This window comes from Sinocyclocheilus grahami, unplaced genomic scaffold (assembly GCF_001515645.1).
Source record: "Sinocyclocheilus grahami isolate Dianchi unplaced genomic scaffold, SAMN03320097.WGS_v1.1 scaffold978.1, whole genome shotgun sequence".
Taxonomy (NCBI): Eukaryota; Metazoa; Chordata; class Actinopteri; order Cypriniformes; family Cyprinidae; genus Sinocyclocheilus; species Sinocyclocheilus grahami.
Window position 1 is genome coordinate 51,079 of NW_015506157.1, and position 12,706 is coordinate 63,784.

Sequence of the window (12,706 nt, forward strand, 5' to 3'; positions counted from 1 at the left end):
GGCATTTACATTTATTTTGTAAAATAGCAGCAGTTCTGTTTTGGAGTGGTTGCTTATGAACTTGACATGTAAGGAAATTATACTTGATCCTGTACAACTCTCTCTAACTGGCCTAACTCTTTAACATATTCTCAGAGAAAGAGCAATCAGCTATGGATCTGTGGTAAAGAGTGGTAACTCATCTACATCTCTCATATAAAAATTTTAAAAAACGTTATTACAAAACAAAGCCAAATAAATAAGAGGAATCGTGAGCTAATATATACATAATACTGTACATCAAATGTCAAAAACTATTTCTTTTGATATGTTATTCCAGCAATATGACACAGAAGCTCCTCAATGTCCTCAATGACATCCACAGGACCTCACCACCATATTCCTGTACTTCTTCAGAATTACATTTGAGCTGTCAAATGTGTTTGTTTAATTGCTTGCAAAATCCAATATGGCTGTTTTCCCCACATAAAAAAAATGTGATTAGGTGACAGAGTTTAAGGCATTTACATTTATTTTGTAAAATAGCAGCAGTTCTGTTTTGGAGTGGTTGCTTATGAACTTGACATGTAATCTAAAGAAAGGAAATTATACTTGATCCTGTACAACTCTCTCTAACTGGCCTAACTCTTTAACATATTCTCAGAGAAAGAGCAATCAGCTATGGATCTGTGGTAAAGAGTGGTAACTCATCTACATCTCTCATATAAAAATTTTAAAAAACGTTATTACAAAACAAAGCCAAATAAATAAGAGGAATCGTGAGCTAATATATACATAATACTGTACATCAAATGTCAAAAACTATTTCTTTTGATATGTTATTCCAGCAATATGACACAGAAGCTCCTCAATGTCCTCAATGACATCCACAGGACCTCACCACCATATTCCTGTACTTCTTCAGAATTACATTTGAGCTGTCATCAAAATACAGCACCGATATGGCATTCAGTTTGGTCGGTGCACAGCAAGGCTTTGGCACATTATCAGGAAACATTAGATGGACCTATGACGAGAAAAAAAAGAGAAATGTATGATATGTGGGAGTGGACTTTAAATGGAGACCACATAGTAACAAAAAATGGTTTATCAAACAAAAATATCTTTCAAACTAAACAATGAAATGTATTAATTTTACCATGAAATACATGAACTAGGACCAAAAGTTGATGTACATACATACAGTACATACATATCTGCTATGATATATCTGATATATATATCATACAAAACTGCTGTCCATTTTAGGTCTCATTTTTGGAGCTGCTTCTATACTTTTTTTTTTACAAATACTCTATGATGACACGAAGGAGGCTTACCAAGGTCTGCACAATCGCATGGTTTGTCGCATTCATATGTGCATTGAGTGGAAATGAACATTCTCCATCACAATAAAAGGCTGCATAGCCCTCTGGAGCAATAATCCAATCCTAAAATGACAGACAGACAGAGATGAATTCTCTGGTTGAGTGAAGCAATCATGCTGTGCAGTCTTGTAATTGATTGATGTCTTGCATGCATTTACCTGCCATCCTAAGTCACGGAAGCTCACGTAAAGTTCATGCTTCTTGCAGGCTTGTCTCTGTTCACTGGTGTTCTGATCTAGATAACAGCAACAAAACGGAGGTTGAGCCTTCAAACACTGAAGTAGTCGTGTTGTTTAGTCTAGGAGTGTGTGTGGGCTCAGTGTGCTCTATGTTTGCAGCTGGCAGGACGTCTTTGTATACAGACTCTGAATGCAGTAAATACTCAGTAATTTGATGGCAGCAAAGGGGCCTACATTTAGAAAACATCAGGAAAGCTCAGCAGGTATTTCTCATGTGAGTCATCTAGAACTGTGGAATAAAACAACTGCTACGTATTAAATGCAAATGAGCGATGTTGTAAGTGATAATAGTCTACAGAAAATATCCCTAAAATATGACAGGTATTACTGAAATAGGAACCCTAGGAAATCACACCTTTCTGTGGCGGCCCTAGCCTCTGTAAACAGCAAAGAAGTGACATGACTGTAATCTGACTGACAAGTAATGTGAACCAGAGTTCTTTTTGTTTTCACCTGCCATGGTTTATCTGAAACACTTGAAAAAAACAATCATATCCTCCTGAGAACCAGTAATAAAAAGCTTTGTGAGTTTATTATGTTTTCATGTCATTACATTGTTTAGAGCATAATACAAAAATGATAAAATAACATTTTTGAAAAATTATATTTTATTTATATGTTATGCTATGTCCTCTGTAGAGGACACCAGGACTCAGTTTTTATAAAAATAAAACCAATTTATAACCAATCAATTTTTAGGTTTCAGGATTTTTTATAACTAACTTTGTTTAAGTATGGTTCTCAACTATGTTATAAAATATATAACAATTTTTTTTGATATACCATTTTGCTTTATGCAATATGTGTGTAAAAATTCCATAAACTGGTTTTCCCATTAAGCACAATGTTATCTATACACTGTATCTAATTTGCATATTAAAGTGCTGTTGGGACAGCATGTTGAAAAAAGAAGTGTAATAATGGGAGTAGTAATTGGCCAGATGTTCATAATAATATCTAATATTTCATAAGAATATTGATATATAATTTGCTTTCCTATTCAATTCTTTTGTCTCCCAAAATGTGTAATAAACATGCTTTTAGTCCTGGTGTCCTCTACAGTAGACATGTATGAAATTATGCCCTGTTTCATAACAGAAGCTCATATTTTGATTTGAAACCCCATAACATTTTCCTGAGATGTTGATTTATGACAAACAATTTGAAAATTAATCAGATTTAAATTGTAATTACAAAATATTATCATTTATCACTAAATTAATGTCAGGCATTTTTAAAGAGCAAGGAGAGGGAGTGGTCACGGTGAAACATCCAATCATTTGGTATCTCTGAAAAGCCCTGAATGTGCTCCGTACAGGACATCCAGACTTACAACTGTGACATGTCGCGTCTCTGAGAAATTCACTCAAATATAATGTCCACTACAGAGGCAAAAACTCCATAGCTGGGTCTCAGGAGGATATAACGGCACAACATTCTCCATAAGCACCTTCTTACAATGTGCCTTGAGTATCTTTAGTAGATTTGATGTCACTAACTTGACACATTTCGTAAATCCAGTGAGTAGTTCAATTAGTTTGATCCAGTGATCTGTTGTGAGATCAAGAAACTGCTGATTCCTGAGATGTTGATTTATGACAAACAATTTGAAAATTAATCAGATTTAAATTGTAATTACAAAATATTATCATATTTCCATAAGGATGTACACTTATATCACTAAATTAATGTCAGGCATTTTTAAAGAGCAAGGAGAGGGAGTGGTTACGGTGAAACATCCAATCATTTGGTATCTCTGAAAAGCCCTGAATGTGCTCCGTACAGGACATCCAGACTTACAACTGTGACATGTCGCGTCTCTGAGAAATTCACTCAAATAAAATGTCCACTACAGAGGCAAAAACTCCATAGCTGGGTCTCAGGAGGATATAACGGCACAACATTCTCCATAAGCACCTTCTTACAATGTGCCTTGAGTATCTTTAGTAGATTTGATGTCACTAACTTGACACATTTCGTAAATCCAGTGAGTAGTTCAATTAGTTTGATCCAGTGATCTGTTGTGAGATCAAGAAACTGCTGAATTTTTTTTTGTGTAATATGTATGTGCATGAAGAAAGTGAGCTGTAGCTGCTCTGTGTCTAGTGGAAGCTAGATAAGTGAAAAACATTGCATACAGCACTTCTGAATGTTTTTACCTCCACTTTTGAGAGCTGGCGAAGATTTCTGTTGTGTTCTGCTTTTGTTTCTGTTGTGGCTCTTCCTCTTGCTTCCTGTGGCTCTTACAGAACGGAGCAGAACCTCACTGGCTTTGAAAAAAGCAACCAGGAATGGCTGTTTGGACTGAGGTCCGTTCCTCCCGATGATGCCAGCAGATTTCATGTTGATGCTTCTACCTGAAAATCAAACAGATGTATGCATCCGATTACAGAGATCAACATTAGACAAACAGCCTTGATTAAGGCATGGAAACCTCTTCCTGGGTAGCAACATCAACACAACTATGTACGACAGTTTCTATGGTCCACACAGATACTGTAGTGATTGTGTACATGTCAAACTGAGAGGGATAGGGCTGAAAACTGATCCTAAAATGCAGACAACTTCATGGCATCAGGTTCCCATTTAAGAAAGAGGAAACACTGGGCGTAGTCGTGACTCAAAGATGATACTTTTGTGAAGTCTCACGCTGGTAAACGTGTCTGTTTTTAAGCTAATATAATGAATATGTGAATGGAAATAACACCAGCTGCATTTCATGGTCCTTATTTCCAGTAAAACGAGTATGCAGCAATAATCAAAACAATAAAGCACACGCAGGAAAGAACACTAAAATGTAGCGCTGTCTTTAAAGTGACCAAATGTTTATCATTCAATAAATTACCCAACACATTATTTACATAGAGCAATGGTAGTCTGGCAGGCATTTATTGTAAAGCTCCACTAAATACAAAACACATCCCACATTCGCAGTTCCACATATTTAATCTAGAGTTTCCCCTACAATGGTGTAACTCTCTACATAAACACCGCATTACAATGCTTCACTGAAAAAATCAATTAGGTAGTCCTGAACCGGTAGTAAATTTGTCATACATCCGACATTCAAACCACGTTGGTTCAACAATATAGAAGTGTTGTAAATGATGCCACACAGGTGGAGTAATAACTTATGTTAATTAATTGGTTTGAGAGTTAATTAATTAATGCCAGATTATTCTAAGGGCTTTTTGTTATCTGATGTTTTATTGCTTTATTTCCAGATGTGTGATTCAATTGCAGGTTGCCTCTTACATCACACTATCACACTACAGCACATGCATGCTCTTCAAAAACAGCATTTTTGAAGAGCATGTAGCAGGTAGCCCATCTGAATTAAGACATTTGGGCTATCCATCTAATAGTAGCCTACCAAAATCTATGCTTTTAACCACAGATTGAAAGCTATATTTCCAACCACACATTTTTTGTGATGCTGTTTTCCAATGGAACTATGATTTTGGGAAACACCAAATCATTGAACTATGTTGGTACTGATGGAACTCATGACCATAGTTGGCCTACAATGCTTTTGGGGAACGTACCCCTGGTTACTAATACTAATACTCAAATTGTTATGACCCACCTTCACAAGTAGAAGTTGTAGAACAGTAGAAGTTAAATCTTACTGTAGTCTTCAAATCTGGGTACTGTCTTACGTTTTAAAATCACAAAGGGAGTTTGGTCCCATCAGGCTAACGTGACAGTCACGACTCATGCAGCTGTATTTCTTTCTCTTTTGTTTTTTCTCGCGATCTTTACAACACGCATTACATTACGTATTTTATGGCACACTCGTTTTAATGCGTATTTGGCGCCACCTATTGTTGTGGGTGTATTATTGACATGTCAAAGTCTAGACACTGAATATAAGACGACCGCGTTTTTTCAGATGTATTTCCAAGAAAAATCCAAGTAAATCTGCAAATCATGCTTCTGAATTTGGGTGGAAAACCGCACCGCTCAAGCAATTAGACCATGTATGAAACATAATTCAATCATGACAACTCTCTGAACATTTTAGCATGGTGATGGATATGACAATGTTAATACATTTGGTCTTGGCGGAACAGATCTGCTACGCTGCTGCTGAATTGCTGCTGCTGTTGGTTATTGTTGTAGTTGTAGATTATTGCTGCTGCTGCAAGCAAGTACAGGAACTTGCTACTGCCAATGCATATGGCGATACGGTGCCGTGAGTATTTAAGACTTTACGACTTTATTCAACAATTCGTCTCCTCCGCATCACCCTGTAGCGCTATTTTGGAGAATATCCGCTGGACATAAACAACATATGCTGTTCTGTGTCAGCTGCGTTTTTACTTCCAGCGGATATTCTCCGAAATGGCACCAGGGTGATGCAGAGGAGACAAATTGTTGAATAAAGTGAATAAAAAAAAATTTTCTTTTGCACACAAAAAGTATTCTCGTAGCTTCGTATAATTACGGTTGAACCACTGATGTCACATGGATTATTTTACCGATCTCCTTGCTACGTTTCTGGACTTGGGAACATTACAGTTGTGTTGCTGTCTATGGGAGGGTCAGAGAGCTCTCGGATTCCATCAAAAAATATCTTAATTTGTGTTCCGAAGATGAACGAAGTTCTTACGGGTTTGAAACGACATGAGGGTGAGTAATTAATGACAGAATTTTTATTTTTGGGTGAACTAACCCTTTAATGTAATGTTTGATGTTGATATCAAAAAAAATATTTTTATGTCAATATAAGTAAATGTCATGGTAAGTTTAAAACAAGTTAGATAAAAAGGGATCTAAAATGTAGTCACAATACAGTACCTAAAATGAGTAACCAAGATTACGTTACTAACTAAAGTTTTCATCATGTAATAATGGACTACAATTTGTAAGTAATCTACCCAGCGCTGATACTCCAGTTTCCAGTACCATCCTCTGAATGCATTCTCTGACACAGCATAAACTGTGTGAGTGTCCTTAATTAAAGCACAGATGTCCCTGTCTTACCGTCAGTGGTCTCCACGGAGAGCTGCAGGCCCATGTTCTGCTGCGGGTTCAGGACCCAGTGATTACTGGTGGCCGTGATGTCAAACACCAGCCACCCCCCATCAGTAGCGCGGATCTTTTTGGAGTCCAGGAGAAATGTTTCAGCATCCCTAATGAGGCAATAAGAATGTACTATGACAATGTGATTTACATGATATTTTTGAATATAATATTTCACTGTCCGCCACAAATAGATGAATGTTAAACTGTAATGACATGTTTAGCATCCGAGATAAATGAGTTGGATTTTGCTAATTGCAGTCATTCTGCATCTTAATTAGCAATGTTGAATATAACATAGAAAAACAAATATTGAAAAGAGTGCAACCAAATTTTCTTTAAGGCCTTCCTTTTCATCTCGACCACAATTTTGTCAACACGCCATTCCTGTTCATCTACTTAACTGACGTTCCAAAACAGCACATGGGCCACACAGTGAGACAGCGGCCCTGATCTCACAGACAGGAAAAATGATCAGAGACAGTGGCACGTCCCAGCATGCCGCAACGAAGGCGAGAGCAGCACACCACCGCATTCTGTGTCCCTGTTACAACTCAATATTCTCATTTTCTTTTCAACTTTGGCGTGGCCAAGCCAATACAACTGACATAAAGTAGGCGATCTGTGCATCATATACAGGACACTGACCTCAAAAGACAGGGAGAGATGAAAACAGACCCTAAGACAAGTTCTCAGAACTCAGCAAGTATCATGGAATTCTTTGAAGTACCTTGGAGTTGCATGTGAATACCATGGCTAATGGTAAATCAATCATTCAGTTCCACAGTACTGTGGTGTTGCCATCTGTTAAATATTCTGATTCCCCTATTGACGATTCTTTGAGCACTTCAAAAAGTGCAAACCCATGAATAATTTGTCCTGAACCAAATATTCTAAACAAAAACAATGGTATTTTCTTTTTATTAGAGGACCATCTGTCAACAAATTTCTTCTGAATGTTAATCTTCAATTGCACTTTGCCATGTTAACAACCAGTTGGTAATTACACTAAAGTCTCATGAGCCTTCAGTTCAACATAACACATTAAAAGTTCTTGGTTCATTTCCAGTTGGACATGACAAAGGTAATGACTTGCGGTTCAGTGAAAAAGTCAAGACTGATTCAGCCAGCGAGTGAGTCATCAGACTGATTCACACAAATAGTGAACTCGTGAGTTTCAGACTGATTTATGAGTCAATTCATTAAAACAATTCGGCTCATTAGAGACACTTGCGAGTTGGACTCCATCAAACGGCGAAAAGCCAGAGAGGACAATGCACTAGAAACATGCAAGGTCTATTTACTGTGTCGTTTGCTTTCATTAAATTCAGATTTTACTCTGCTGAACAGAAACTAAGAATTTGGACTATAAATTGAACTAGTTTTGAATAAGAAGTGGTTCTCTATTCCCAATCCTAACCATTATGGTATCAAAGTACTGTGCACCTCCACAACACTGTTTTGTAAAGGTGTTATGTTTCATTTACCTCCATGTCTTTAACACTCACAGCTTTGGCAGGCTATAAGAAGTGGGTGCTAAGCTGTGAAACACTAAATTCCACTAATCACAGGAAAATCACAGTACGGACACAGGAGTGAATGTGTGAAGTTGTGGGACATGGACGCCTCATAAACACAGCCATGAGGAAGGGTTCCAGGGCCTCTGATGGCAGAATCCATTATAAACCCCTGTTTCATTGCCCCAAGAGAGCCGTATCTCCGCTTAAATGTTTCAGCTGCATTCATTCATGGTGAGAAAAGGCCCTGTCTATGGTGTGCCCATGTATGACTCAAGATAAGTCACGGCTCTCAATCTAGATTAGAAGACCATTAGAACCGTGAAGAGGCAGGTGGGCACAGACTCACTTTTAGGAAGCTTTGGAAGTCTCTTGACGCAGAGGCCCTCTATTAAGGCCAGATGGCCCTGTCTGGGGTGCAAGCACTCTGACAAGCAGTCGAGATACGCAAAGAGTGATAACTGATGGACTTTCAAGACTTTCATAAGTGCTGGAAGTTGCAAATGAGCTGTTAATGGAAAGCTTTATCCATGGCCATTACCAGCAAGCATATCTGGTGAGACTGAGGAAGAACAGGTTTGCTTCGCTTTGTCAGGTGAGCTCTGGTTATGCGAAATCGTTCCTAGCGGACAAGAGGTGGTCTGAACCTTACAGAACAGAGTTGAACTGATGTCATGGTCTTTTAGTTGAGCCCAGATGGATACATCCTAAAAAAAAGGATAGTAAAAATGTTTCCATACATCATTCCACAATGACTATGCAATCTTTCTTTGTGAATTAAAGGCACAGGTTGGACCTCCCATACTTTAGATGTTGAGAAGGACCATTCTAACTCAAACCCTATTGAGCTACACTGACATGAGCAATGTAACAGGTTCAATATCTATAATATAATCTTGGTTCTCTCATCTTTTGAACAATGAATTGAAATGTGAGGTTTATACACTCTAAAAATGCTGGGTTGTTTCAACCCAACTTTGGGTCAATTATGGACTAACCCAGCTAGGTGAACAGATTTAGCTTGCTGTGCAAAACAGAGCGCTCAAGTTCGAGGATTACATAATCACAAATGTAGTAATGAATGGATAGATTTAAGGCAGGAGATGGGGTGATGGAGGGATGCTGGAAGAGTCATCATGGTAGTGAGGTACGCAGCTGTTTATATACTCTTGCATAATGATTGACAGGATCAAATGAACTAGCTCCTCCTCAACCTTGGTTTTAAAACTCCATAAAGTAAATCTTCTTGTGGAATACTCAGAATGATAAAGATACCAGTCTGCCATCTGGATTTTTTCCCATTCAGCAAAAGCAATGATATTAGTTACATATTAATAGATCCTGTAGTAAATATGGTAGCCTACAGTAGTTGTAAAAGCAAAGCTTGGGACACGTGTTCCTGAATCATGTCACACAACATCTTCCTTGGAACAAGTTCCAAAATATGTTACATTAATATTAGCCAAATGTATTGAACTTTTTCCACATAATTTCTGAAACAGTAAGATGACTAATCCGAGACGTTGTGTTCCACTGTCAGTCTTTCAATGGTGACAAATTACAGTCTTAAAACATCCTGATGCATTCAGTTAAATCGTCACAAGGGAAACCTCCAGACAGACTCCAGACTCACTCGTGTAAACAGGATGTCCTTTTTTTCCCCGCTTGATTGCCTGCCTAAAGTGTTTCACAGACCAGGCAGAGCTTTAAGAGACTATCCTACAGGTTTAATTGGAAGTCCGGTTTAATTTAAACTCAACGTGTTACTCTGGGGCAAAAACTGCCACTGATGCTTTTTCAACTCTGTTTTGTTTTTTTTTAAATGCTGTTCTTTTGCACGTTCTATTCTTCCTGAAAAAAATGTATGATGTTTCAGTAAAAAATATTATTAAAGCATACAAATCAGCACTTTATAGAATGATTTCTGAAGGATCATGTGACACTAAAGACTGGAGTAATGGCTGCTGAAAATTCAGCTTTGATCACAGCAATAAACTACATTTTACAGTATAGTTAAATAGAATACAGTTATTTTAAATTGTAACAATATTTCACAGTATTACTGCCTTCATTGTATTTTGACCAAATAAATGCAGCCTTGGTGAGCTAACGTTTTTTCAAAAACATCAAAAAACGTTTTTTACACAATATGGTGCCCATCTATTTCTTTAGAGTGTGCAAGACTTGATGGAGTGTTTGTATTTTTGGCATGTTCTATTTAGATTTTTAGCAAGAAACATTATCTTTTTTTGGAAACTACACCACCTGTCAAAAGGCATGTTACTCATTCTTTATTACTACTATGAAGTGAAAATATGAAATAATGCTGTGACCGAGAAGTGAGGTTCTTGAGGTTCATTCTGTGATGCTTATTAAATGGATTTGAAGAAGTTCATACTGTATGCATTAGACACTTATTGGCTGCTTTTCCTTTGCTCCATCTGCTCCAACTCATCCAGACATTTTGATTAAGATGTTGTGGGGAATTCCCTGAGAATTAATTATGGCCGCTAACAATGGCGTTTTATTTGCAGGTGCTGTTTGTGTTCTTTTATTTCATTTTGCATTCTGTAAAAAGTAATTTAAGGAACATTAATTGGCTCTAGTGTGTCCAAACTTTTGAACGGTAGTGTAAAATGGGGAAAGATCTCACCTGTTTGGATATTCTTTGATGACTTGGTATATGGTGACCTTGAGTGTGATGTTCTCATATCTGACGTGACTGTGATCCTTATAAATCCTGAACTCGGCGGCGGTCACTGCCTCACCTTCCGGAATCTGAGTCAGGTCGAAACGAAACTCCCTGTAGTGTCGTCTGTGATGGGAGAAATCCTTGTCCCGCTCGACTGCACGGAAACACAAAGCGCACAATGACAAGCTGCATATGGGACTTGTTTGTTTCACACTGTAGGACGGAGGAAAACTATCGCACACATGTAAAGTGTCTTTAAAAAGTCATTCATCAAAATCGTCAACATTCCACACCTAATCCAAACATTTGGACGACCAACAAAAGCAGTATCCAGTCCATTAAAGCAGCCATCTAAGCACAGGTAGCAGCCGCTACACAAGCCCTTCCCTGTATGCTCTGCCCATGATGAATGGGCTGTCAGGTAAGAAAAACAGGCCTACGCTAATAGCACACTGCGTAAGCAGAGGAAAGCCGACGAGACACAAATTTCGAGTGAACAATGTATCACAAGCTTTCTACTCCAATATTCTGACCTCCCAAGATTCCCATTCCTAATCTGCTGCACATACCATGTGGGTGAGATGTTATCACTGTCAGAAATGTAGTGCTATCTCCTAAAAGTGTCCTAAATTGTAGAAACCTTAACGAGCAAACTTTTTGATATATTGGAGGTGCCTAGTAGATAAGGCTTCCTCTATATATCTAGAAACTGCATTGCCAGATAATGATGAAGCATGGCATTCAGTGTGTTTTAACCCTTGAACAGGCCTCTGAACATTCAGTACGGCACCAACTGAGGTGTGAATGATCCTGCTGAAAATATGCCACTCAACCTGATCACACCATCTCTACCAAAAAAAAAAAAAGATATATATATACATAACACAAAAAAAGTTATTATCGCTATTGCTGCAGCTTTCATGAATACTGCGTGTTTGCATTAGATAGAGATACGAAAGAATAAGTGGGCAACGTCATTTATAAACATTCTTTTGTAGAATTAGTAATTTGTTTCCTAGAAATTAGTGTCTGTGTTGTTTTGGCAGAAACTATGGTTACGTTTTTGTAAGGCAATAAAGATAAGCACGTTTGACTCTTTGTCTTCTTAGGACTCATTATTACAGAACATTCCTACATAAAACCCGTTTTAATTACAAGAAATGTTTGAGGGGGAAAAAAGCAATGGTATATCGGAAAAGGCTGAAAATTTTACTTTTACCAACCAGTTAGACATGAAACTGTTGGGTTTGTAAAACTAAACACTGACTGTTGGTATTACTGAACGACAAAATGCAAAGCAACACAAAGGTTAAAGAAGAATGAGCTTCGTTTTGTGCCAATTCCATGTAGTCTGCAATTCTCATTTCTGAAGCATTGCCTAAAACCTGCATAGAGTGAAATGCAGACATACAGCACTGCTCATGAAGCAGCAGAGCTGAAGTGCGTTTGCTTTGTGGTGCCGGTGAAAGAGCGCAGCTCGGCTTCTCTGATAGTTTATCTACAGTGAAAGTCTGTAGTTACTTAACACGGAGAGGTCAGAGGGCAGGCCACAGTTACACCAGCCGGCCAGACTCAACTTCAGCATCCTGGCTGCTAATTAAGAACAGAGGATGGGAATCTAGTGCTTTCATCAGTGCAATACAGAGATATTATTGAATTAATTCAGTGCATTCATTTCAAGAGATCAATGGAGAAGTTAAAGTACGTTTTGCCTGCATGGCAATTATTCAGCCAAATGGAGGCTTAAGCACAATTCTTCATTTGCGCTTCTCATAGCTGTCTTTTTTTCTTTAATATGAGTGTACGCTTTGATCGTTCTACCATAGACAAGCCGCTTTTTAAACCCATGAACTACAGCATCGCTGG

The 12,706-nt window shown here is 38.0% G+C and overlaps 1 protein-coding gene across 1 annotated transcript; it reads right to left on the reverse strand.

Moving 5' to 3' along the window:
- Positions 1-430: 430 nt before the first annotated feature.
- LOC107565057 (bone morphogenetic protein 5-like) lies at positions 431-11,389 on the reverse strand. Its single transcript, XM_016250240.1, has 7 exons — positions 11,374-11,389; positions 10,802-10,994; positions 6,593-6,741; positions 3,766-3,963; positions 1,526-1,602; positions 1,320-1,430; positions 431-1,006 (listed from the first exon to the last, which is right to left on the reverse strand). The coding sequence occupies exons 1-7, from the start codon at positions 11,387-11,389 to the stop codon at positions 857-859; spliced, it is 894 nt and encodes a 297-aa protein (XP_016105726.1). The 3' UTR covers positions 431-856.
- Positions 11,390-12,706: the final 1,317 nt, after the last annotated feature.